Raw genomic sequence first — 27,442 nt, forward strand, 5'->3', positions numbered from 1 at the left:
ATAAATCTCTGATACGATCTCTGATACATCCGTATCGTCCTTGGTTCGCTATCATTTACCCAGGTCTGATCTCAACGGACACTCACGGTTTCGCGGCTGATTGACTTCCACCTTGACCGGCAATTTTGGCGACACTCGAAGAGCCGTCCGGATTTGGTAATATCTACGTGAACAGAGATCGGACATATTTTCATCGGAGGATTATTACTGGGCAGGGGGGCATGGGAGAGGGAGGGAGGAGGAATGATAAAAGTGAAACTTTAGTTGGGACTTTGATTTCTCTTCTCTCCTTTATCCGTTCGCTTCTATTTCTACGACTCTATCGAACTGGACTGGAGCCTTTTCATAAGTCGTGCAATAAAAGAAGCTTTCAATAATGCTCCTTACCCTCGCTGAAAGAGGTCAACATTGTAGAACTTGCAAAGCTCGAGGGAGAACTCGAGGGTAGCCTGTAGATCGCTCATTTCGATCCTCAGAATGGAAGGAAGCACCCTCTCCCTTGCCAATCACCTTTCTACCTCGATTCTCTCTAATCGTACGGGGGCCAACTTCGTGCAGGACGATGTCTCGTCTGTCTAGATACTATACTCCATCCTCCGGCCATCTTCCTCGGACCTTCCTCAGCGCCAAAGGTCCTCTGCCAAGACAGAAAATAAATACGTGACTTGTCGAATAATTTGTCCGTTTCACAATTCCTCGCGATATCTCGGGGATAGGTCTATGTCGGTTAATATCTACCGTCCTTCGATACAATCATATTATCATCAAATTAAAATACTAGTTAAGAAGTCAAATGAAAAACATTTCAAATCCAAGATTGAACATTTTGTCGCTTTTTAGCAATGAATAAAGGAGAGAAAGGCGAATTTTCATACTGCATCTACGAGAAAATAATGAGAGTCGACGTAGGCACGACCGTTACAAAGCACTTGGACGTAACGATTTCTCGCACTATTCGAAAACGACTTTTTTACTCGGAAATTAAGTAGCCGTGATAAAAAGCCGTTGAAAAGTAGTTCCCTTTAAACACGTCCCAGTGTCAAGGTCGCTCGAAGGCCGTATGCCCACAAACGTGCTCCTCTCTTTTCTCTCTCGCTCGGAAGATCAACGACCTCTTTCAACGGACGAAGACAAGAGATAGACACTGGAACGAGGAGAGAGAGAGAGAGAGAGAGAGAGAGAGAGAGAGAGGGAGGGAGAGAGAGAGCGTTAAAGAAATGGGAGCCGCGCGAAAAATCCCAACCACGCGTCATCTGCTCCATCGCAGCATCCCTCTTCTCTTTTTCTCGATTTTTTTCAGTTTTTCTTACTCACGACACCGTTCATTCCTCGCGATCGACGACGTTACAAAAATATCCTTCTATTCGTCCTAACGATACAATTTTGTTAATCCTTTCCTTTAAAACATCTCCAATGATTTCCGTCTTTCAAAACGTGTATTTACGCCTTATTACGAATTCAACTTTGAAAATAGTTTAGAAAAAAAAGTCAAATGGAAATAATGAATCACATGTTATAGTGAAACATATGTGAATGAAATCATTTTGAACATTTCCTTCGAAGATTCTTGCCAAGATTTTCCTCGCAATTTCTCACCCAAAGCGATAAGTAAATCGCTATTCCTCAAAGGACAAATCCCATCCCGATAGCGTAGAATTCTTTATCTGCGAGATAATGTCGAAGCATCGAAAATGCTTTTATCGAAGGCAACCAAAGAGAAAGAGAGAGAGAGAGAGAAGGATTCTTTTTTTATTGAAGCAATTTCAACCTCCTTAAGGAGATTATATTTTGCACAAAGAAAAGAGGTGATGTTGTATCCTTTTTCTCTCTCCGTCTGTGATAGGCGAGATTGCTCGTGCGAAGAAAATAAAAGAGACGAGGCAAGGCGAGAGATACCATCCATCGAGCCTGCTATGTTAAGCCTTAGGTAAGTTAAAAATATCCCTACGGCGTAAACGGTAGACGGAATCGAAGAAAAAAGGAGAAAAGAAATAGAAAAGAAAAGAACATAAATTTCCGAGACAAATGAATGAACGGACGGACGGATGGACGGCCGGCTGACCAATCGTGCTTTGTCATTCTTTTTCATCTTCGTTTCTTTATCGAGCTTATAGCTTGAACATCCGACGATTTTCTAATCGTTGACGTAGAAGAGAAGAAAGAAGGAGGAGTAAGGGAAGGATCGACAATATTTCTGGTGTCGAGGCCGACGCACCGTGGCCCAGTTTAACCCTCCCCAAACGGAATGATTCGAGACACGACTTACGCGCGAGCTTTCGTACTCTCTGTGACCTACTTACGATCAACGTCGACGACTTCTACTTTCCGAAGAGAAAAAGCTTTCCCAAGCGAGGAAAGACGATACCGATTAGCTTTCTCTTTCGAGCAAATCAATTCTTCAAAAACTCGTTTTGTAGGCAAGTTAAACCGAGCGTTATTAGAGAGAGACAAGATAATTGCTTATCGATCTCTCGAGGGATTAATCGTTTACGTAATTAATCGAGATCAGCATTATCGGATTATCCGTGATCGTTCCAATCTCTAGTATATCGTACTCGTTATCTCTCGATCGAACGTAATCCTAGATATTGCTATTTATTTTTTCCCTTTATCGTTATCTCTTTCCTCGAGAGGAGTACTCTGTCTAGAGAACTACACACAGTATATATATGTATATATATATATATATATATATATATATATATATAGAGAGAGAGAGAGAGAGAGAGAGAGCCTTGGTTGGCTCGAGATCTCGACGCAATCCGAAGGTCGTTGGATAACATCCAAGGGAACGCGATCCAGGCTTCGAACGACCAGGTTCCGCTGATACACACACATATACAACGTATGCTACATATGTAGAGGTAGGACAACGCGTGCATTGTCTTCTTCCTAGAATCGCAAGAGCATTCTTGGACGGGAAAAAAGGACTCTTTTTGTCTTTACGTGCGATCGACGGAGCATCAATCTGTCTGTATAATAAAAAGATCCTCTCAACCCTGAACAAGAGCGTTGCAACATAGCCGATTAAATAAATATGGGCCCTTATAAATATCTTTTTAACCTGAATCCCGATATGCCAAAGGTCGATCAATCTATCGAAGTGGGGAGAAAGAAGAAGAAAAAACATTTTCGAACAATGAAAATATCTGTTGGAAAGCGAAAAACGTAAGAAAGTTATCGGGGTCGATAAACTCTCGCATTTAATATACGATATCTTTCTCTTTCATCCAATTAGGATATAGTCGAAGTTAGCGATTCTACGAGTAAACCGAGTGTGAACGAGTGAAACACAGATTTACGATTTACTCTTTCAATGGATTATAACCTTGAAGAATCTTCCAGTCCAATCTCCGTACTACCACTCGTCACGTAACAATGCTATATAGACTTTTTCTTTATCTTACAAGATTTAGCCGAGGTTCCATTAACAAAGACTAGAAATATCAACGTTGCTCGATATCCTCCCGGCTTAATATATTATTTACGACGAACTGAAAATGTATGCGAAGCAAACGCATTATGCCGGACCGCACGATAGCTGTTTTCCTAATACGAATGCAAACTAATAGAACGATCGAATAGAAATCGAATGGAAAGTGACAGATGAAGTCGGCCATCGCGCACAAGGGATACACCTTCCTCGAAGAGAGGGAGGAAATGAATCTGAGAGGGTGGAAAATTGAAATTTCATATCGATTTGCGACTCATTTCGTTCGACCGACACGAGTCGCAGACCTCTCTACCTCCCATTTCTCTCTCCCTCTCTATTATCACCGGTCGTCGATCGATAGGTCGATAACTTCTTGAATTTGTTCCGTCATTTGTCGCCGACTTTCCCAAGCTCGTACGAAAACGTTTTAACTCGTCGCGCATATCTGTTATTTTCTTCTTCCGCTCTCTACGAAACACTGTCATTCTTTTTAACGAATAGCAGCACCTCGTTATCGTCGTGGATCCAAATTCTTTTTTATCCCACATGTGGCTAGACAATGTAATTCCGTCGCATTGTAAATAACCTTATCGTACAGATAACCTTATCGTAAAGGTCATAAAAGTCTACGATTCTCCCAATATTATTTCCGATATAAAATGGATAGTCGACTAATTCGTTACTCGCAACATCTCTCGATGTTAATCTGTGAATTATAATAGTGGTACCTGAAGATGCGCGCGCGTGTGCGTATTTGCATCAGCGACCTTAAAGTTACAGAATGTTAGCGAAGTTTGATCGTAAAATCGCAAATTCCAAGATGATTCGTACGTTTACGAATGAAATCTTTTTAAGCGGAAGAATTACGAAATGCCCCATTCGTTCTTTCGGGCGTTCGCCTCCTTTGTTTGACCTTCGCTCTTTTTTCTTCCCCCTGCTCTCGCCTCTCTGTCCTCTTTATTAATCTTCCGTATAAAGCAGCAAATCTTTTAAAGCAACTAATATCTAAGATCGTGGGTAAGCGCGTCGTTCGCAATGAGGTATGTTCTATTTGTACCAGAGATTTGAACACCTCTTCCATCTTCCCATCGACTTGGTTGTTCGATCGAATCGATAAAGAATCACCCCACGAAAATAAACAAAGGAATGATGCGAGACGAATTTCTCTCGCGTATCATTTTTTGCATTCGATCAACAAGTTGCATACCGTAATATATACCCAAACATTTGTCACCCGGAAATGTTGGTAATAATTATTTCATTAAAAAACTTGTTTTCATTTTCTTCTTTTCTCTTTTTGTTTTGTTTTTTCTTTTTTTTTCCTATTTCGTAAGTTCTTGAGAAATATTTCTTATCGTCGACTTTATCCCTTTCTCTCTCTCGAAGAAGAAGAAGAAGAAGAAGAAGAAGAAGAAGAAAAAGAAGAAGAGGAGGAAAGAAACTTCTTTTGTCTTGGCACTCGGTACTTTTTTAATATTTTTTCGGTCTCTTCGAACGACTAGAAAAGAAGGCTGCTACGCGAAGAGAAAGAAAAAGAAAAAGAGAGTTCGAGGGTCGGTAAATTGTTGGACAGGAATCCTCGAGATGATGCGAGAAAATACGAAAGGTGTCTTACATAAGTACGAATCTCGACGTATCGTGAGAATGCTCTCTCTCTTTCTCTCTCTCTCTCTCTCTCTCTCTCTCTCTCTCTCTCTCTCTCTCTCTCTCTCTCTCTCTCTCTCTCGTGAACTCGCAAAGCAGAATTCATTGAAATATCAAGATCGCCCCTCTTTTTTTACTTCCCTTCTTGTATCCATTCGGTCTTGAAATGCATAGCTTCGCGATGCCTCTTAAAACAGCAATATGACGAGGCATTATTATTCCTCGACAATAACTTTTCGTATTATTTGTCTCTTTCTCTCTCTTTCTCTCTCTCGCAGTATCGGCAGCAGCAGCAAAGCCCTACTCCGCCGTCGTTCCAACAATAAACCGCAAACTCGATACTAACATTCCGTTCCTTACTTCGTTACGATCACGAATAAATGCATAGAGAAATACTGTTTCGCAAATACTGTTTAATATTATTTCGAGATTACGTCGTACCGACTACGGTACGTGGCCGTCGTATATAGTGCTGAGTAAATCCGCACGGTTCAACCCCGGGCATGCTCGCGTGCTCGTCGAGTTTCGAGCCTAAAACGATAAAGCGTGCTTTATTACGGTGATTCGTAGACAAACGTCACCGTGTTCGAGCCCCATTTATCTATGTCTTTCTCACCCTCCATCTTCGTCTTTCTCCTATTATATATTTTACAGACACGCGCCAAACTGGTAGATAAGCATCGTCTCGGACGAGAGCTCACCGTCGCAACACCCCATCCCCCTAAATTTCTTTTTGTTTCATAAGCGACGCGCGTTCGAATACTCGCCGTCGTTCGAGCAAGTAGAGAAACGGTATTGTAAGATCTTGCCGAGAAATGAGATAAGGTATGCGTGTGCTTATAGTATGGAGGTCAAACAAATTAATATTGCTTATAGTGATGCTAAATCGTAAAAAAAAAGAAACAAGTAATTGATATGAAAATATCTACTGTTGCATTAAACGATAACACGTTCCGAATGCATAGATGAATATATAAATATATGAACAATAGAATGAGCAGGCTTCTGTAAAAGTTAAAGAATATAATATCGAATATCGAAACTTTATCGTACGGCGATCAAACTGAAATGGAAATAAGGCTACCAGCTTTTATACGGAGCTTTTATAATCGTCGTTTAAATGAATTCTTAAACCAAACAACGATAATAATAGATCCTTAATGGTTATCGAGGACGGCGGTGCAATTCGGATCATAATATATAAAAGAAGAAGGAAAGGAAACAAGAAAGTAGAAAATGGGGATTGGCCGTTCGTATGAAATACCCATTCGAAAAGTAAACGAGCATGAAAGATCTTGGAAAGAAACGGGAAGGTCCCGTCGCTAATCGGGCAGGTGGTGCATCGAGCCAAGAATTTAATACATCTTGACCCGAATAGTTTGAAAAAGCGCCTTCGACGCTCGTTATTTCTTTCGTCCATCGTTATGTACCTCTCTCGGTTTCTCTCTCGCTCTTTACCACCGGAGTAGAGTCGGTTGGATTATTTATCCCGTACTCACAAATACCTGCCACAAATACCTCCACACGGAATAAGAATTCGGTACGAGCGGATCGATCGGACTGGAAAGCGTTCGTCGTTCTCTTCTTTCGTGACGTTTCAATAACGGACTTTCTGAAAAGACGAGACACTCTCGTCGGAGTAACTCCGAGAGGACGAGAGAGAGGGTGAGTGAGTGAGAGAGTCTTGTACTCGGCTTGATTGCGAAAGCAGCATCGATTCGTAACGGTGATATCACTTTGAGGAAAATATTACACCAGTAGGAGTTTCCTCCTTTAAATTTATATACAACATCTATTATACGAGGGTTCTTCTCGAATATCCTTTCGAGATCTTCATTGTTCCCACTCGTAAACAAGACACGACGTTTCACCGTACGTTAACCTTTAAGAGTCGGCCAACTCTACGATCTATGTAAGTATGTCGAGTGATGCTCGAGGTTGGACAGTTTTAAGCGTTAACTTTACCCCTCTTAGTATATTCCTTGTTCGCCGCCACTCGATCGATCTCTAAGATTTTATAGGAAAGCTCTTCTAGGATGTGTTCCATTTAAATCGATCGAAATTAACAACATACCGATATTCAATGATCGATAGTTAACGTCATAACGGCTCTTGTGATTTGTAAATTGGAGAAAAGGCCAATCAAGTATACTTGTATCTCTCTCTCTCTCTCTCTCTCTCTCTCTCTCTCTCTCTCTCTCTCTCTCTCTCTCGCACTCCCTTCTTTGTCGATCAAAGATGAATCGTTATAGGCCACTGGATTTTTCATACTTCATTTATAATCTCTCTCATCGAGATAAAGTCACCGATGCGTCCGTGGCTGATTCCCCCTGAGACATTACCTGCCCCAGCTCTCGAAAACAAAAATTGGGGCTGACCTTTCGGTAAGCAACGAGAAATGTCAGGGTGCGAGCTTTGTTCTCTATTTATTGTTCGTATTAAAATCCCTCCTCCTCCACCTCTCTCTCTCTCTCTCTCTCTCTCTCTGCTATTCCTTTTCGTATGTTCGCTGCAGGTCTCCTTCTTTCGAAAATGAAAATGCCGAAGGCAAAGGCGATGCACTTTGCAGGGCGATTCGCTCCGAGCCTTTAAAAGGTTGGTAGACCGAACACGTTCGCTCGAAAGTGGCCAATCGAGGAAAAATTCGAAAGAATGCATCCCTTCTGCTCTGATATTTCGTCGTTGAATAAAGAGCAAACGAGTGGAAACTTCGTATTGAAGTTATTTGTAAGAGATGTCATCTGTGATTAGAAAAGAAAAGGTGAAAAGACGCGCCAACACAGGCGCGGGCGAACAAACAAAGAAGAGAAGGGCGAGCGAAGGTAAAGGTAACAAAAGGGTACTATACGCGTAATTCATTACACGTATCCTGGAATGCTTTATAGCTCGATTCTTGAGTTTTCCCTATCGATCAAGCTTATAAAGTTTCCCTCGTAAAGTGTAGCATGAACGAAATTTCCCCTAGTGCCGACATTGTTTTATATTTCATCTCGCAAAGTCCAAAGTTGTCTTTGTGTCATACTAGAGAAATCTTGCAAAAGCGGTGCTGTAAAGTACACAGAAAGAGAAAGAGAAAAAGAGAGAACGTATATAGGAGTATACTTGATCGGAACGATAACAACGAACTCGATGAATCACGATGAGACACGTTTATCGATACGCCGTGATCGATAAGATCGTACCGACTCGTATACACGTAATCCGGTTCGTGGGTTGCGCGTAAACGTGTTATTAAAATTTTTCCAATCTATCTCCGACTGCTTTTTCTGAAATGTCTGTTTCACTCAGATAGATTGGAAAGATAAAGTGAATGAAGGGGAGCGAAGGGGAGCGAAAGAGAGAGAGAGAGAGAGAGAGAGAGAGAGAGAGAGAGAGAGAGAGAGAGAGAGAGAGAGGATAAAGTCATCTGTGGTACTAAATTACAGGGATGGATATATACACGAGTCAAGTACCTTGATAACTTTTGATCAGTCACAACGTATTCTTTCAACAAAGAACTTAGCCGAGGTACCTCCTAATGCGGAACGATGAACTCGATTATCGAAACAAAAGGAAAACAGATAAAATATAAGTACAAAGGATGTATAAAGCCTTGCCGAATATCGACGACATCGCGAGAAATCATTAAAGTTGTCCTCACGATGGCCTTCGAGCGAACATGGACAAACGTTTGTATGTACGTACATAGGTCGTGGGATGTTGGTGAAAAGAATGGTAGAAGAAAGAGGTTGACGAGCGTGTCGAGATAAAGAGAACGAGAGAAAGAGAGAAAGAGGGAGGAAATGTGAGAAAGAAGGGTCTGAGCTCGATGGTGGGGGATCAATTTAGAAGCCGTGACTCACTCGACACGGTGACGTCGTTAGCGAGTACCCCTCGCAGCCCTGCTTGAAAAAAAGGAATAATCCGGTAGCTCTCTCTCTCTCTCTCTCTCTATAAGCGGGGACTAATCGAGGCCAGTGCACACACCTCTCGGAGGATGGGTGAAAACGTGGGGGAGGTGGAGAGAGAGAGAGAGAGAACGTTCGGTGGAACTCGTGGAGGTAGCGATGAATGTGGAAGTAAAGAGGAAGAGGAAGGGTGAGGTTAGAGGGTTGAGGAGGAGGTGGTGAGGAACTTCTCTCGAGCTGTCGACGGGCCTCGAGTATTATTCTCGGTATTCTAGTGTAACACTCGACGCCGTTTGTAGAGGAGAAGAGGAGAAGGAAGAGATGATGGTAGTGGAAAATAGAAAAGAGAGAGAGTGGATCGCGGCGGTTCAGGAAAAACGTGGAGTGCAAAAGGGCACGAGCACGCTGTATACAATAACGCGACTAGCTTCTCTTCTCGTTACGTCGGAAAGTTCCACTGACGCGAGCTTTGCGCACCGGCGGTCTCCCTCTTCTTTTAGAAAAACAAACGAAAAAAGGAGAGAGAGAGAGAGAGAGAGAGAGAGAGAGAGGGAAGATGGAGGCAAAGAAGGGATGGTCGGAGGTTGATAAGAAGAAGTAAAAAGAGAGAGAGAGAGAGAGAGAGAGGGAGAGGGGCTAGAAAACATCCCAATCTACGTTAGGAGTCTTAACATCCCTTCGCCCCAATTACCGTCTCGTTCGCGATCGTAATTTGCATCCGACCTGTATATTTCCTCGACGAGTACGAAACTATGCGATCCTTCTCGAGTCTCCTCCAATCTCCGCCAACAGAGATGCACCTAAGATTACTCTCGAGCATCCCTTATTCAACGAATTATCCCTTAACGAATTTAATATCGGATATTCGTTGGTAAGCGAAATGCATCGGTAGTACAAATGGCAGATTAATGAGAAAATATTTTCTTCTCTTTAAGAGGCACAACATTAAAAAGATTGACATGACTTACTCACTAAACACGAAATTTACGTCGAGGACGCTTTGATGACGTCGATGACTCGTTGATCGAGAATCAACGAAAAGTGGCATCCTTTTTTAATTCTTTTTCTCTATCTCCTTCTTTATCCTTCGTCGTATTCTAGCACGCCACCACCTGTCCGGGCTCCCGGCATGTCCCTCGGCAGCTCCCGAACGGTCCAACACGTTACTTCGGCAACACCCACTTTCTCCTCTGGCCTCGTAACCTCGAGGGCTATTTCTCTCTCTCTCTCTCTCTCTCTCTCTCTCTCTCTCTCTCTCTCTCTCTCTCTCTCTCTCTCTCTCTCTCTCTCTCTCTCTCGCTAGCTCTACCTATCTTTATCTTTCCCTTTTTCGACGAAGGCGCAGCACAAGCACAAGCACCTGCCACTATCTATCAAACGAGCACAACCACCACGATTATCGCCTCCACAAAAACCTCTATCCTTTAGCAGAAAAAGATAGCAGCAGGAGCTGCGATAACAAACGCTGCCAGCAGCGGTTGCAAATAGCAACTGACCAAAGAAGAGTCGGCTCACTTTTGCAGCAGCCGCTTTGCAATGCGTGGTGGAGCTCACCTCTTGCAAGGTGAGGACTCGACGTTCCCTCTTTCTCTCTCTCTCTCTCTCTCTCTCTCTCTCTCTCTTTCTCTCCTGCCCTATCGACTAGCCCCCGCCGCCGTGACCCATCCCCCCTCTCACCCTCTTGAAAAGCGTACAGTGTTGTGCCGACACTGTCGAGAAGGCTACTGGCGGCGAGCAGAGAGACGCTGCACCGTGGTGACAGAGAGTCCAAGATACGCACGTGCAGTACCACCGTCTCGTCCCCTATCCTACTCCGATATCAAGTTGTTCAAATGCAGACCATAAAATCGTATGGATATACTTAACATTATGAGTGCGAGGCTAGAGATGTTAAAAAAAGAAAAAAAAAAAAAAAGAAAAAGAAAAGAAATAAACCTACCCTCCCATTCCTCGTCCCTTGTGTCTTCGAACAATAATCACAATGATTAACTTTGTTCATCGTTCTCGAGCTTCAAAGTCTGGTAGAATATCGCTCTTCTTCTCTCTGCCGATGGGTATATATTCTTTTTTGCATCATTCTGACCACTCTCGCCACCTACCGTATCATTCACGTTAACATGGCAGAATCGGTTTAGGGACTTTTCTCCGTTGGAAAGAAAGAGAAAGGAAGAGTCAATGGTTTTGTCACTAGAAGGAATGATCGCTTCTAGTCCAGCCTTCTGCGAATGTTGGCTAATAGAATTTTACTTTGTTCAATTTACTTCGCTTATTACAATACATGTGTATGTATGTATGTATATATATATATATAATATTTCGAGATAAGAAGAAAAGAGAGAAAAAAGAAAGAACTCGAATTGATAATTGGCACTCATGACGGAGACACGCTCGAGAGCGCCATCACGAGTGAATGAATCTAAAACTATTGGAAGGATAGAAAGTAAGGGACGTAGATGTCAGCTCATGGTTCGAAGAACATGAACGACCATTTGGACAAGGTGTGACCTAGAGATGAAAGAGTGTGTTTCGTTGAGCGACCAATTTATCATGAAACGCGTTATGCTTTTCGGATACTTGACATACTCCTGTGGGAAGGGCTTCCTCGGTCTCTTCGTAATTAGTCTTATCGCAGTACAACAATTTACTTGTGAGTATGTTTGTCCAATCCGTAGGTTATATTTTCCCCGTGTCTTTGCTTGCTGCTGCTGCTGCGAGTGTATGATGCATGTACAAAGGAAGAGAGAGAGAGAGAGAGAGAGAGAGAGAGAGAGAGAGAGAGAGAGAGAGAACCTTCACGCCAATGGCCGCTTCCGTAGACAGTTTTGATGTCAAATATAAATAGTTCGAAAGAATGTCGATCAGACGAGCGCTCGACTGAAATCAGTGGATAAAAATTTTAGTCTGCGTAAAGTTTAAGTATATAGTTTGTCGGGCTATTCTCGAGGGGGCAAAAGAGAAAAAATATCAGAATGTTGCCCGCTTCGATTCGAATGTACCCGCCTTTTTACGTCTCTTTTCTCTCCTTTTTACGTGGCGGGGAATCGTATACTTTCACGATATCCAAATATAATAGATATTTATTAACGTTGGATTTATTAAAGTCTCGATAAAGGCGAAATTGATTTTGGCCCGAGACGCTTTTTCGAATATTTCTTACGCATGATTTTTCTTTGCTAGATTATCAGGAACTGCAAAGGTGGCAAGAGATGAGGAAAGAAATAGAACTGTTGCTAGCCGATCAACGTGAGACGCAAGATATGCTTCAATATCAAATAATGTTGGTGAGACAAAAGATATTCGATTTGAACAAGACGGTGACGGGGAACGATAAAACAACGGTATACGCGATAACACCGACGTTCGCCAGGGCCGTACAAAAGGCCGAATTGACGCGACTCTCCCAAACTTTTCGACTCGTACCGAACTTCCATTGGATCGTAGTCGAGGACTCGCCCGAGAGGACGAGGCTCGTCTCGAAGTTGCTCGAGGAAAGTTGCTTGATTTACACCCACCTGGCGGCTGCTACGCCTCCCAATTATAAGCTCGGAAAAAATGATCCCAATTGGAAGAAGCCTCGAGGGGTCGAGCAACGAAATGCCGCTTTGCACTGGCTCAGGAAGAATCTAAAGTCGAACGACAACGGCGTAGTGTTCTTCGCCGACGACGACAATACCTATTCCCTGAAATTGTTCCAAGAGGTGAAGAGAGGTCTAGAAAACAATATAAAAAAAATCTATAAAGCTTTTCCTAAACGGACTCTATTGTTCTCTAACCGGCAATTGCTTTCCTCCTCCTCCTCCTCCTCCTCCTCCTCCTCCCTATCCCCCGCCCGCTCCATTGATTTCAGATGAAGAAGATTCGGAAGGTCGGTGTTTGGCCGGTTGGTCTCGTCGGTGGTCTAATGGTGGAGAAACCCATCTGTGATAATGCTACCAATAAAGTAATTGGTTTTAATGCCGCTTGGAAACCCGACAGACCGTTCCCTATTGATATGGCAGGCTTTGCCATTAACCTGAAGCTCCTCTTAGAGAATAACGATGCCGTATTTTCTTACGATGTGCAGGGTGGATATCAGGAGAGCGAGATACTTCGACAAATTGTTACCAGAGATGAGTTAGAGCCTTTAGCAGACTTTTGTACAAAAGTGAGTATCTGGGATAATCTCTATTTTTGGATAATTAAGAATACACAATATTATATGTTTAAATGAACTCTTTACACGAATTTTAGATATACGTTTGGCATACGCGAACAGAACCACCACGGCTGAACGTCGAACAGCTATTGATAAAGAAGGGAAAACGTTCGGATACGGGGATAGAGGTCTAATCGTTAATTCTTATTAATGTTAATGTAATTTTTACTTGCCAACAAAGAAGTGTCTTCGATTACACCTCCTTCTGTCTAAGCACGAATCGAAGCGAGCGATGAGAGCACCGATACGTTTTGCATAGTGAAACGTGTCGTGACCGTGTGCCATCAAGATAATAGTTTCGCATACGAAGACGACGAGACGTCGTTGATTCTTAGGATAAAAGAAAAAGGAAAAAGAAAGAAAAACGAATAAAAAAATTAATATTTTTTCTTTTTTCCTTTTCGCGCGCACAATTAGACGCGCGCGATGGGAATCGTCAATAAGGTAGGAATGTATCATACCAACGAATCATAATGATATATTATCGTCCGATGTTTATGTTTCGTCAGGTCAATCACTATTTAGAGATTTTTTCCTTTTTACAATTTTTCAATATTTATTAATACTTATTAATACTTATTAAATCAACCGCGATAGGGCAATGCTAATAAATTATTTTTTTCTTTCAACGATAATTCACGCCTTTCATTTACTTAGTTTTGATCATTGACGTTTAATTTCATCGATATTGCCTCTTAAGGCAGCTATTTTTGTTCAAATAATTCAAACAATTTTATAATATTCCTTTTATTACGCGCATGCTTCTATCAGACGCGGCGATCCAATTTTTTCCATCTTATATTTTTTCCTGATATTAAAATAAACCAATAAAGGATAAATGTATTTATAAAAAAATTCCTATTAGATTCGATCATTGCGAAAATTTCGCGAGTCCCTTTTATCATCATTCCTTTTTCTCTCCTTTGGCTTTTGGAAATGTCTTTATGTCTTTATTCGGGTACGTTTCTTCGCGTACAGAAAAAGCATACATAAAAAATATGCCTTACACCTACGAACCTTTAATCATAATAATAATAATAATAATAATAATAATAATAATAATAATAATAATAATAATAATAATAGTAATAATAATAATAATAATAATAATAGTAATAATACTAATGATAGTAATAATAATAATAATAATAATAATAATAATAATAGTAATAATAATAATAGTAATAATAATAATAATAATAATCATCGTTAATATTCTTTTTTAAACTGGAAGCTGCGCAGTAATATTTTTTGCCCTCTTTTGATTTTCAGGAGAAGCTGTGCAGAGCTACGCTCCAGTTTCCTTTTTTTTTTCTTTTTTCACTTGTCCCATTTTACGATCATTTTAGCGGTGGATACAAAAATCGCTTGAACGAGTAAAGTGTAACGTTGATGCCTCCTCCAATTTGAAACATCATCGTCGAGAAAGAACAAACAACTTTGCGTCGATCTCGATAATTTTTGTTTCGACTTTTCTCTTTGTCTCGATCGATGCATGTGTATATACATCATACACATATACACACATATATATGTATATGTATATACATATATATATATATATACACACACACACGCATACACGCACGCACATACATCATTAGTTCTCACATGTCGTTACGAGCTAATAAAGACTTAAGAGCTAATAAGTACTTATATATTTGGCAAAACTCTTCCTTGTCACGTTACGTAAAAAAGCTACTCGCGCTGAAAGTCGCCTTCGCAAGATGAAAACTAAAAAATCAAAGTTTCGACGGATCTTTGTAGAATTTTTCGAAATCCAGTTCGAAAGAGACTTTAGTCTTTTGATAAGTTTCTTTCTCGCGAACGCGACTTTCAGCGAACTCGCGTACAATGTTTTAATTCTATCGAAACTTTCCCTAAATTTATCATCCTTAACTCTTACAGGGGAGGGGGCGAAAAACGTTTACAAGCACGTAATTACAAAAACGTATCACATTTTTAACTGCGTTTTTGCAAAGAAGCCGTCTTATACAACATATTTTTAATATATATATATAATATATATATATATATATATATATATTTTTTTTTTTTCTTTCTTTGTTCTTTAGAAAGGGCAAGAAAAGTTCACGCGTGTCTCACGTCGTGAACTTCCTCCTACGGTACAACCTCGAACGTTCGAATTTGATTTTGGAAAGTCTTTTTCTTTTCTTTTCGATATACGAACAATATGTATAAACTCGAACGAGCAAAGTTTTATCGTAGGTGCGGACTCCGTGTACAACAGGCAAATCGTTTCGTGGAACAGGCAAGCTTACGTCCGCATTCTTATTTTTTCTCCTTCTTCTTCTATTTATAATTACCATCTTAAAGAGTTACGAAACGATCCCTCGAAATGCCATCGATTACGTTCACCTTATATACGCATGTATCTAAGTATATTCGAAGAGAGATAGGGAGGAAGGTGAGGAGGAGGAGGAGGAGGAGGAGGAGGAGAGGGGGGGGGGGAAGAGAGAGCGAGCGGATTTTTCGTTTTGTTCCAACGCCAGTTAAAAGTAATATAAAATAAAAATTAAAAAATTACAATTAATAATACTAGAGAGTAGTAGCGGATTGAGTTTCACAAGGTTCATACAATTCCTCTATGTCAAGTACTTGCACGTACATGGATTCGAATAACGATCTCATCAACGAGCAAATTTCTTTTTCTATCGTCAAGTTCGCCAATGTAACGTTCTATAGGGGAACGCGAGTGGTGGTCAGCTACTTTGCAATTCTTCTCAATACTTATCGAAAATTATCGTAAGTACGCACCTTAGTTCGAAACACGCATTAAAAAGAAACGAGAGGGACAAAAACAGGCGCGTTTTTTTGTCGTTGTCCTCGACATAAAATCTTGTCTAACGCGAGAAAAGACAATCCTCTTACTACGAAAATATACACAACGAGAAAAATCGTAGTTTCGCTCGCGAAACGAAATGTACGATTGAAAGACCAAGCGATAACGATTCAGAGAGAGAGAGAGAGAGAGAGAACACGTAAATCTTTTGGCATGTTGGAGGAAACAAAAAGAATGAGCGTTCGATGAAAATAAAATGAATTTCTATGAAACGACGAAGGAAAGAAAAGATTTGAATCTTAATAAATATGATTTCGGGATTAAACGAAAAAGAATCAGTCAGTTAGTCAGTCAGTCTTTAAAAAAACGAAGGATACGAGAGAAAATAAGAAAAAGAAAGAAAGAAAGAAAATGCGGATAATCGCAAATATAATTGAAAATCACAAGATCGACTATCGTTTCTTCAAATCAAGGAGAATACCGAATGGATTTAGATAGATAGACAAGTAAGCGTAGGAGCAGGGAGAATAATATTGAAAAATATATATACACGTTATATAGAGTAATGAAACTCTGCCGACCTTCTTCCGAGGAGCTCTTATTGCTCTCGTCATTGCTTTCTTTTTTTCTTCCACACTTTTCTCATTCAAACGTATCTCTTTGTCTTTTTTTATTCTATTCTTTCTTCTTCGCTTCGGAAGGTCATCGAGAGAAGGTAAGAAACGACAGAGCACGATTCGGATCTCGTCTTCGTGCCTGATATCTCATGAAAAAAATAAGATGATCCGGCATGAACGCACTTATGCTACCCAGCGTACTAGACTGCGTGATTATTCTCTATTTTGTTAAACAGTGCCTCGAAGCAGCATTGATAAACTAATTATCGATACATCCTTCTACCAATGCTCGTGATGAATTTTGTACATTCTTTTTCTCTTACTTATCGTTGCTGTTTTCTTTCATTCTCTTCTTTCCTTCTTCCTCTCATAAAACGATCGATCTAACCCAACTTTAATTTTTTCTCCTCATTTTTGGATATATGTAAGTAATACATTAGAAATACATTCAGAATGCGTTCCTATCTCTAAAACGACGATCCATCGATCGAAATTCTCTATCGTACTTTCGTTTAACTGATTGCCCTTGCTTTTTCGATCTTTTTCTCCAAAAAGGAAAAAAAGATCGTTAAGAGAAAGAGAAGAGGGAGAGAGCGAGCGAGCGAGCGAGCGAGAGCGAGAGCGAGAGCGAGAGCGAGAGCGAGAGCGAGAGAGAGAGAGAAAGAGAGACATAGAGAGTAGAGAAAATTGAAATCTGATCTAAGACTTCCTTTACGATTGTTTATAAACAGCTACGTTAATATTACATACACGCACGCACGCACGCACGCATACCACACTCACAAACGAACGTCTCGAATGCGATCTTCCCTTTTTTCGATCCGAGCGATTAATTGGAATCAAAAGGAAAGAAGGAATACGAATCAAACGTAACGTCGTAAAGTGTAATCGACCGTGGGAAAAATTATTTTAAGAGATCTTTTTACGATAGAAAAAAGATTTTCCCTTGGTACGCGTATATCTGTTATTAGGTTACATGTATGAGCGCGGGTTCACGAATGTACCGTCATCAAAATTTATAATTTTTCGTTGAAATTTTCGAGAACACTTTTTCTTTGAACGATGCCCGAAAAAGAAGGCGTACGTAAATATATATCGTATCTACTTTGAGAGAGGATCTTTTACAATCTAGTACGCCGGAAGAATATCTAGACGGCCGAATCCTTTCCAACGAAACCAGTCTTCGAAACGGATCGTTTGCCATCGAAGGTGACCGACGTTTCCCTACGTAATCCAGAGTCGATGATCGGTGTTATCTTTTTCTCCTCCTTGAGTGGCTCCTTCTCGTCTCTGAAAAATCCACATTTATTATTATTTTTCTCGTTAAAGAGACAGGAAAAGTTTCACGTCGAACGAACTGATTATCTCTTTTCTCGGTAAGCACACCGCGCGCACACACACACACAGAGAGAGAGAAAGAAAGAGAAAGAGAGAGAGAGAGAGAGAGAGAGAGAGAGAGAGAGAGAGAGAGAGAGAGAGCGCGTGTCGAAAGATGCGTCGCAAAGGTGCAACATGGATGCAACGTAATGTACCGTAGCAGGTCAGACATGCTAATCACTCGTGGAACATTATGCACGCGCACAAAGAAAAAAAGAAATAAAATTGATAATCGATGATATTTGTTTTTTCTCTGCTTACGTGAAACACCGGGGATACTCGCAAACGGACCAAACGCGCGCGAGCGCTCATGTGTGCGTGAGTGTGGTATCAAGTATACTCGATGAGAGCTACTTGTTAAGCCCTTTTTTTTCTTTCTCTCTCGTTCAACGTTTCTCATTTGTCCCTTTCGATCGACGAAAATGAGAAGACGTTACGAGCGTTTATTACAACGAGTAAGGAAGAAAAGAAAAGTGGTAAGTGCGCTATTTATAATCGTAAACTAATTATTTCGAGTGTCTATCATGCAACATGGCCAAAGCTCTAGCGATATTAGTTGATCGATTTACGAGAAGCGATGATGAATATGCTCGCGTAGATTGACGAGAAAAATGAAAGGAGAAGGAGAAGGAGAGAAAAAAGAGAATAGAGTATAAGCCGAGCAATAATGACGAGCAAACTAACTGAAACGTAATAAGAGCTGTGAAAAAGAATATAAATATATTTAGCAACGTAGTCGATTACGATGAACCGAGAGCGATGTACGATTTTATTGACGTTTCTTTGGTTGGCGGTAAAAATAACAAAACGTAGGAAGAAAAATTTAATGCAAAGAATCGTTCGCTCTTTCGTCGTTACGAACGTAAACAAAAAATTTTTTTTTCTATATGTACTATTTATCCTTTCTTACTTTCTAGAAATTTCGACATTTTATAGATTCACATATATAAAAAAAAAAAAAAAAAAAAAAAAAAAAAAAAACGACAGATGGTTGAAAAGGGGGGAGAATGCGCGCGCGCGCGCGGGGACAGGGCAGGGATAAAAAAGAAAACAAAAGCAAAAGAAAGAAAAAACGAAAACAGGGAGAGAGAGAGAGAGAGAGAGAGAGAGAGAGAGAGAGAGAGAGAGAGAGAAACATGCCAAGTAGAAAACCGTGTCAGAAAGCCCTCGTACGGGTCATTCATGCTTCTTACTGATTCACTTATATACGTATCGTCATATTTCTCTTACATGGCAGTGTGTTTGACCAATCTAATGGTATTTTTTCCACTACCCGAGTCTTGGATGGCCGTCACCCCGGCGACATTGGCCATTTTTTGGTCGCAATACGGCAATGGAAACCGCCAACCGTAAAGACTACCGGTAAAGAAAAAAAAGAGAGAAAAATGCGAGAGGATCTTTAAAAGTATTTGTCCTATGTGTTGCGTTTTTCATTATATTCTTTTGTTTATTTTTATTTATATTCTCGCGCCTCTAATAAAATTCGAAAAGGCTGTATATGAAATTCCGTCTTATATAACGATCTTCCCATAGTATTTCCGCATTAAAGTCTTTTGCGGAAGAAATTTCTCTCCCGCAGCTTATTATCGAACGAGTAGTAAAGTAGACGCGGTAAGTAAATACGTCGAGATCAAGAGACGCTCGTTGAAAGAAGGAGAGAGAGAGAGAGAGAGAGAGAGAGAGAGAGAGAGAGAGAGAGAGAGAGAGAGAGAGAGAGAAAGAGAGAGAGAGAGAGAGAGAGAGAGTCTTCGGACGGTATAAATTAGAAAAAACATGATGCGATATAGATAAATATCATGTATGTATGTATGTATATAGTATATACTATAGCGCCAGACTTGCCAAAGCATAAATGTAGGATGTAGAAGATGATTTATATAAGGGAGAGCGATTCTCGTTCGATTATTATTCACAAATATTATTATCAACGATGCATATTTATTTCATTTACCTGATTTCATTGGCCTTAAAAAGACTTTAATGAACGTGCCCTGTTAATCTATGTTTCGAGTTACATCGTCGATAATATTCGTAAATAATTATTTATTCGTTTCGTTTTCTTCTTCAATTGGAATCAACGGAACAATCTCGAGATATATATGTATGTACGTATGTATGTATATTCACGAATCGCAAATAGATAAGATATCTTCAAACTATCGGAAAAGTCGATCGTACGACAGATGTACGTGCGCGTGTGCATTTGTCAAAAATATGTCTGTGGATGTACGTAGTGGATACGTAGGGAAAATTTTTCGCGCACGAAAAAATCGATAGAATTAATTAATTTACCTGCCGAGCTTGGCGTCCTCCTCGTCGACGGGCTTCCGTCGAGATCGTTCGCATACATAATATATGATTCCTGAAATCATACCATACGTGATACGAGTGAACGTAGCAACGTTCGATCAATTTGCAATGTTACTTACGCGGGAAAAAAAAGAAAAAAAGAAAAAAAGAAAAAAAGAAAAAAAGAAGGGAGGAAAGTTCTCTCGCTATACGTACCCGTCTTGTGCGCGCAACAGCATATCACGTCAATGATCACGATGATGATGAAGAGCACAGCGATAACGATACCGATTATCGCGGCGCTGGATATCAAAGGACCCTGATGATGTACCACCGTCGTATCTAGACCTTCAAGAGGAACAAAAAAAGAAAAAGGATGAATGTATCAAGAACGTTTTATGTCGAAAGCTTTTGCAAAAATAGTAATAGCCTTTTTCATTGCGGTTTCGTTAGTGCAAAAAGCTCGAGTGTCGCGAAAATGCCTGGTGACAAGTCGAAATAACATTTTCGACGAGACGATTGAACGAGATTTCGTGTACGAATTTCATCTTTCCATCTTTTTTCTTTTTAATTATTTTACACAGTAACTACAATCAACATAATCCTATCGCAATGCTCGTCTCGACTCGTCGACGTCACCTGACACGTTCGCTTCGTACAATCGTTTTTTAGTATCCTGAAAAGAAACAAGACGGTAGGTTCGGCTGATGGGGGCTGGAAGTAAAGGTGATACCGTTGTCGAACATGGGTTTTTGGGTACGTGCCAAAAATCCGTCTTTACCAAAGCGGGTTTTTATGGAAAGACCAAAGTTAACGATGGTTTTACATACGTATGTGTAGTACATGTCACGATTAATAAGTATAGAATATGTGATAATATAAAAAAAAAAAAGAGAGGAATAGCGTACACAAGTCAGGCGTTAACTCTTTACGAGTAGCAGTGCAGCAACAGAGATAAAAGAAGCGGTAGATTAACAACGATACAGCGACGCAATAACAACACTGAGAGAGAGAGAGAGAGAGAGAGAGAGAGAGAGAGAGAAAGAGAATAGGGTTAGACTATTGGTCGCGATAAAGCTGAGAGAAAAGAAAGAAGGGAAGGGAAATATCCGTGTAAGAGGGAAAAAAATGGGATGAAAAAGCTACGTTCGATAAATACGCCTATGACGAATACGCCTAGTGTGTTAATTGTTTACTTGGTTTTTTCCTTTCTCTTTTAATTCCATCTAAGCCTTCGCTAATCTACATAAGTGCTACCTTCACAAAAAAGCATTTCCATCGAGTGCCTCCTCGCGCGCATCCTCCTTTGCTACTTTTTTTATTTTGATTCGTTAGTATTATTATTTTGGTTTTTGGGTTTTTTTTTTTGTTTTTCTTTCAATTACAATTCACACTACTGTAGCAATAAAATGTGATATACATGTGTGCGTGTGCGTGTGCGTGTGTATGCAGATAATAGTAGATACGTGTAATAATACTACTTTGTTGTATCTTCTCTTGTTATGCGTGTGTAGTACAGGCATATTTACCGTCCTTGCTTGCCGCGCGTTGCTTCCCGTTGGACAATTTCGTTTTTCTTTCTTTTTGTATCAAAAAAAAAAAAAAAAAAAAAAAAAAAAAAAAAAAAAAAAAAGAAAAAAAAAGGAAAAAAAAATCAGATGGAGAGTGTATGAGAAGCGAGAAAAACAAATAAAGGAGACGGCTGGCGAAGAAACCATCTCAAATTCGTGCAGATCTTTGGCCCAAATTTTCTTTTGTTTTTTTTAGAGACTCGAGAAACTTAACAGTTTCCTCCCCCATTATTCTTTTCCTTGTAGTTTCGGTCGATCAAAGAAAATGTGAAAAATACTGACGGATTTGACGATGGCTTCTCCCTCGACACGTTTTCGACGAGATCGCTCGTTTTTTTTTTTTTTTTTTTTTTTTTTCTTTCCTTTTCTTTATATCTCTTTTCCTTGGTACATAGACATATATTTTCCGTTTGTTATGCGTCTAATATTTACAATGTTTTGCACGTTCCTCAGGAAGGAAAATGACGGCTACACACACGTTTCTAAATTCTCACCATAAATACGAGCATGTTCATGTAGGCACTAGGCTAATACATAATCCTTAAACGCGCGTGTAAATGCTATCTAAGATTAACATTTAATACAAAGATACGTTTTTTGTACATGTTACATCATATAAGTGTTGTATATTTTACTGGAATACGACCAACGACGCATGTGCTGTTTTTTCTTTTGTTGATTTTCTTCCACTTAATATATCCCGGATAAGAGGACGAGGTGGGTACGAACGGGTGACAGATGAGAGAAAGAGTTTGAGAAAATTGTATGAAAGGCGTAAAAACAAAACACGACAAGAAAAAAAAAAAAGAAAGAAGCATAGACATGAAAAAAAGATAAAACATGAAATATCAAACGGACCGTTCAAAATAAAAATAAAATCCAAATTCTCACGGTTCCTTTTCGATCTTATTTCAGAAGCGAGGAAAAGAGAAGGCTTAAATGTGTTTTCGTCACGAATGCGACCAAGCGATAAACTTTCTAACGTTCGGAACACAAATGAGAGAAAGAGAAAGCCAAACGCTATTATCGCATCAACGTCGTCCATGGCACGCGGGCAAATTCTCTCTCTCTCTCTCTTTCTCTCCCTCTCAAGAGACTTTGGACGAAAGAGCCACTTCGAAAATAGATCTTTGCGGTTTCTTGACCTACGTTTTCTACGTGTTTCTCTCTCTCTCTCTCTCTCTTCTAGCCATCGTTAGCACGCGAATATCACGAATCTTTCCCTTTCCTCGCTATCCTCTCCTCCATCTTTCTCAATTTCCTCTTTAAAGTGTACTATTTATAACAACACCGTTCGTTTCTCTACGAGAGTTCCTTGAACGAATTTGCTTTCAAGAGCATCAATGATATCTCTCTCTCTCTCTCTCTCTCTCTCTCTCTCTCTCTCTCTCTCTCTCTCTCTCTCTTATCGTCGTCTGGTCATCCGTATATCGATAAGATCAAGTAGAAGACCTTTAAAAGACGATGCAACGCAGAAGCTTCGCGAATGCAACAACCCCGAGTATCTTGTATCCACTCGAGAATAATTTTCTTGGTAGAAAGAGAAAGAAAGAAAAGACAGCTTTTCTATACGTTTTTCTTTTCATCTTTTTCGCTCTTCATTATTAGCAGGAATGATTTCTTTCACCTTTCCGACATTGGATCTTTCTCTTTCTCCCTCGATACAAGTGCGTATTTATATACATATATATGTATACATATATGTATGCATGTGTATGTATATTTCTACTATCATCCTCGAATATATTATTATCCTCGGCAGATCGATCATAAATTTCTTAAGAGCTAAGGATATATTTACGTACATACACACATATACACACACACGAGCGCGCGCACGCACGCAGCATATATATATATATATATATATATATACACATGTGTGTATGCGCGCGCGCGTGCGGGCCCGCACGAGCAAACACCCGTGATGACATCAAAGTAGAAACCGAAGTAAAAGGAAAACTAAAAACGAACGAACGAACGAACGAACGAACGAACGAACGAACGAACGAACGAACGAACGAAACAAAAAAATAATAATACGAGATTAAAAAGAGAGAGAAAGCAGCGCATGCCATGCGAGATGGTATAGTGGCCTTTAATATACATAGGTATATGTATGTATATATCCAAAAACCCAGGCACACTCGAATAAATAATAATTTATGTCGTATACGTATACACTAGAGGGAAACAAAATAAAAAGATTCGCAATGAACGTCTTCGACGAAAATCTCGCCGTCGTTTTTCACATTAAATTAGGCACTTGAGTAAAGTCGATAAAGATCGAGACAAATTTCGAATACCAAACGACGAGATTTTCGTTTCGAGTTGTGCTTCGATCGATAGATCAATCTCAATTCGCTGTTCGTGAGAAAAATTGATACTTCCTGTAACAACTAACAATGGTTGCAATAGTAATGGTAATGATAATGGTATTGGTAATTACTAATACTAACGATAATATGTTGTAGTAATACAGTGGTACAATATCAACAGATATTATGATAATATATTGATAATAAAAATAATAATAATAATAATAATAGATTTATAATAACTACTACTTAAAGAGATGATGATGAACATAATAATGTTACCTATGCGTCATCATGATGATGTTGATGATGATGATGATGATGATGATGATGATAATAATAATAATAGTAGTAGTAGTAGTAATAAGTAAATAATAATTATAGTAGTAGTAGTAATAATAATAATAATAATAATAATAATAATAACACATAGACCATGCGCACTAAACACGTATTTTCCAAAAACTAATTAAGCAAAACTAATGACTGAATAAAATCCCAATAAAAAGAAAAAAAGAAAGAAGAGAAAAGAATCGTACGCGACTGCGCGTATAAGTGAGCCCAAAACTAAAATGAGGAAGAAAAAAAGGAAAATATTTAAAAATGCAAGAGTCTATCCAATCGATCGATTCTCTCGTTCGTCCTCGTATGCGCTCGCACAGTAACGTCCGCTTTTCACACATTCGCGTCTTGTTAACGTCGCAATAACGACGTCCGAGATCCGAGATTCGATTGCTTGAGGATTCTTTGGTTCTCGAGAAACACGCGCATCGTGCAGACGAGAGAACATCGAGTGAGTCTCATTTCAACCTTCTGTTAGAAGGGAATACACGGAAAATAGGAAGAAAGAAGGAAAGAAAAAAAAAAAAAAATCGCCAAATTATTCTGCAAATATTATCCGTTGGCTTTTCTTTACGCTTTTCTTTTTTTCTTTTGCTTTTGTAGCATTTAACCTTAGGCCAATCTAAAGCAAGTAACTTTTATTTCTCTTAGATTCCACGTGAAAATAGAAACCTATATGTGTGTATTATATTATCGTATATGCACCAAACTATCGTCACGACTGTACAAAACACGTAGAGCACGCGCAAACGTATGCCGTGGTATAAAAAAGAGAAAAAGATGAAAAAAAACAAAAAAAAAAACAAAAAAAAAAAGAAGAAGAAAAAAACAGGAAGAGAAATAAAACAAAACGGAAAGAACAATTATTCCTCGTTTGTTTCTCACTTTTTATCGTTGCACCGACGTTTCCATTCGACGAATAATTTCGAGCCTGTGTTTTGTACAAGACCGATATATTTCGTTAATAATTATAATAACTATAAATTTATCTTTGCGAAAGAAACTAGACGCACCTATGATCAAAAAATAATTCGCAGTTCATCGTGCCGAGCACTAATATCGCTTCGAATTGAAATATGAAAAGCAAGTTCGTACTCTGTAACCCTTTAAAACTTAAACAACACCGAAGAGACATAGCGCGTTAAGCTTCGTCTATTGAAAAAGAAGGAAAAAAAAAATTGAAGGAAAATCAAAAGGAAGAACTAACGTACTAATAAGTTCGTCTAAAGGAGCGAGCAATTAAGAATAATTATCTATAAATACGCTATGTGTGTGTAACGCACGTATATACGTATATATACATCATATATAAATAATATGGAGATATAAAAATGTGGGTGAATAATTTGCTTTTTCTTTCTTTTTCTTTCCCTTAAACGCTATTTTCGATGCACTACTAAATTCGGAATGTATGTGTATGTGTGCCGATAGTTTTACATCATTTCTATACGGACGAGGAAGAATTTTAACGGAACTCTTTTATCAACTCCTTTCCTTCTTGTCTCTGTTTTGTTTTGTTTCGTTTCACTTTTATCCGTTTTAACGCGTAAATCGACGCATAAAAAGTCGATGCTTCGTAGCGAGAAGAATGTGTATCTTTTCACGCGCGTACTCTGATATACAATGTAATCGTGTACGTATGCGACCGAGTATAGCTCGTTTTCACGGGCGGATTAAAGGCTGGAGGAACCGAAATATTTTCTTGTCTTTTATCCATCGAGAAAAAGAAATGAGAGAAAAAAAAGGGGTCCTGGGGATAGAGGGGCGGGGCGGGGGGGGGGCGGGGACGGAGAGAGAGAAGAAGTAATAATAATAAACGTGAATCGTTGACGGCGATGAACAAATAAAAATCCCGGTAAAACATAAATGTCGAACGATAATAACGTAAGCGATACGCAGTATATTTTTTTTTCTATACGTAGACTCGTCGTATAGCCAGCGGTGTAAGTAACGGGTAGCAGTAAGTGCCGTAGGTGTTTTGTTTCGTTTTCGCTCTGAGAGAGAGTACTAAATTTGCGTGTTATACAATTTACAGAGAAAGAACAACAACAGGAGGGAATTAATTTAATATAACGATACGGTCCTAAGAGAGACGACGATTTTAAATGTTTGAAAATAGAATCATTATTGTCGTGGCAATGGCGGTCACGGCGAGCTTGGAAGTATCCCCAGATGATACTATTGTGTAGTCCACAACGCTGCCTGTAGATTCTGAATGATAAAAAGCGTCTCTTATAAAGGTATGTTTTTTTTTCTCTTTTAGTCGGGAATGTACATTGTGTGTGTGTGTGTGTGTGTGTGTGTATGTGTGGTTTTTTTTCGTTTTTTTTCTTTTTCTTTTTTTGCTTTTCTGTAATTTTTTGTTTCTAACACAATCTACTACGGGGACCCAACGAGATCGGACAGAGATAAAAAAAAACTAGACTAGATGAGAAATCTCAGATGCATGTCTCTACGCGAGGGGCGAAGGGCCTTAAAATTATCATGAAAATCATTCTCTTGCAAACAACATTCGAGCAAAAAAATTAATCGTGAAATTAGAGAGAATCGTGGACAATGCAACGTGGTCGCGCCCTTCTCCCTGCTCATTTTGTTATATAGAAGAAACAGAGGCAAAAGTACGACTTTGAATCGTTAACGTAAAAACAAACAAAAAAAAATATATATATATATATATACACACACACACATATACATACATACATACATACATATATATATATATATATATATATATGCGTGTGTGCGTGTACATACATTCAAGTATATATAATATATGTTAATTGTGCGCGAGAGCCTTGTGCATTGGTTTCTCTAATGTAGATTAATATTTTTAGAGTAAAATATATATATATATATATATATATATATATATACATATATATATTTATACTGAACATCGAAAAATAGTAGGTAATAAACTATACGAAGAAAAAGAAAAAAAGAAAAAAAGATGAATAAATAAA

At 39.3% G+C, this 27,442-nt stretch overlaps 3 protein-coding genes across 17 annotated transcripts in view; 1 reads left to right on the top strand and 2 right to left on the bottom strand.

The window, feature by feature from the left end:
- The window catches only part of LOC124953801, a 21,175-nt gene extending 10,199 nt beyond the window's left edge, over nucleotides 1–10,976 (bottom strand). For 3 of the 10 annotated variants that reach the window (XM_047505724.1, XM_047505723.1, XM_047505716.1), the window contains exons 1-3: nucleotides 9,933–10,627; nucleotides 388–637; nucleotides 87–163 (exon numbers count right to left, since the gene is read on the bottom strand). In XM_047505724.1, the coding sequence (XP_047361680.1) occupies nucleotides 87–163; nucleotides 388–464 (154 nt within the window). In that variant the 5' untranslated portion in view covers nucleotides 465–637; nucleotides 9,933–10,627. Of the gene's footprint in view, nucleotides 1–86; nucleotides 164–387; nucleotides 638–9,932; nucleotides 10,634–10,658; nucleotides 10,678–10,903 lie in introns of those variants that run through there. The other 7 variants (XM_047505720.1, XM_047505721.1, XM_047505718.1 and 4 more) reach the window with 7 other exon arrangements.
- Nucleotides 10,977–11,346: 370 nt separating this feature from the next.
- On the top strand, nucleotides 11,347–13,794 carry LOC124953809 (galactosylgalactosylxylosylprotein 3-beta-glucuronosyltransferase I). Its single transcript, XM_047505746.1, has 4 exons — nucleotides 11,347–11,611; nucleotides 12,142–12,662; nucleotides 12,812–13,108; nucleotides 13,195–13,794. Exons 1-4 carry the CDS (start codon nucleotides 11,476–11,478, stop codon nucleotides 13,291–13,293), a joined length of 1,053 nt encoding a protein of 350 aa, XP_047361702.1. The 5' UTR covers nucleotides 11,347–11,475; the 3' UTR covers nucleotides 13,294–13,794.
- LOC124953802 (fasciclin-2) overlaps nucleotides 13,524–27,442 on the bottom strand; it is a 67,893-nt gene continuing 53,974 nt past the window's right edge. For 4 of the 6 annotated variants that reach the window (XM_047505732.1, XM_047505731.1, XM_047505728.1 and 1 more), the window contains 4 exons: nucleotides 20,462–20,593; nucleotides 20,249–20,318; nucleotides 19,187–19,312; nucleotides 13,524–17,869 (listed from right to left, as the gene is read on the bottom strand). In XM_047505732.1, the coding sequence (XP_047361688.1) occupies nucleotides 17,728–17,869; nucleotides 19,187–19,312; nucleotides 20,249–20,318; nucleotides 20,462–20,593 (470 nt within the window). In that variant the 3' untranslated portion in view covers nucleotides 13,524–17,727. Of the gene's footprint in view, nucleotides 17,870–19,186; nucleotides 19,313–20,248; nucleotides 20,319–20,461; nucleotides 20,594–26,266; nucleotides 26,688–27,442 lie in introns of those variants that run through there. The other 2 variants (XM_047505733.1, XM_047505734.1) reach the window with 2 other exon arrangements.

The sequence above is a fragment of the Vespa velutina genome, chromosome 13 (assembly GCF_912470025.1).
Source record: "Vespa velutina chromosome 13, iVesVel2.1, whole genome shotgun sequence".
In the NCBI taxonomy this organism is placed as follows: Eukaryota; Metazoa; Arthropoda; class Insecta; order Hymenoptera; family Vespidae; genus Vespa; species Vespa velutina.

Coding starts and splice junctions, on each gene's coding strand:
- LOC124953809 (XM_047505746.1), top strand. CDS start 11,476: ATGAAAGAGTGTGTTTCGTTGAGCGACCAATTTATCATGAAACGCGTT. Junction 11,612..12,141: donor CGCAGTACAACAATTTACTT/GTGAGTATGTTT, acceptor TTTCTTTGCTAG/ATTATCAGGAACTGCAAAGG. Junction 12,663..12,811: donor CCCTGAAATTGTTCCAAGAG/GTGAAGAGAGGT, acceptor CATTGATTTCAG/ATGAAGAAGATTCGGAAGGT.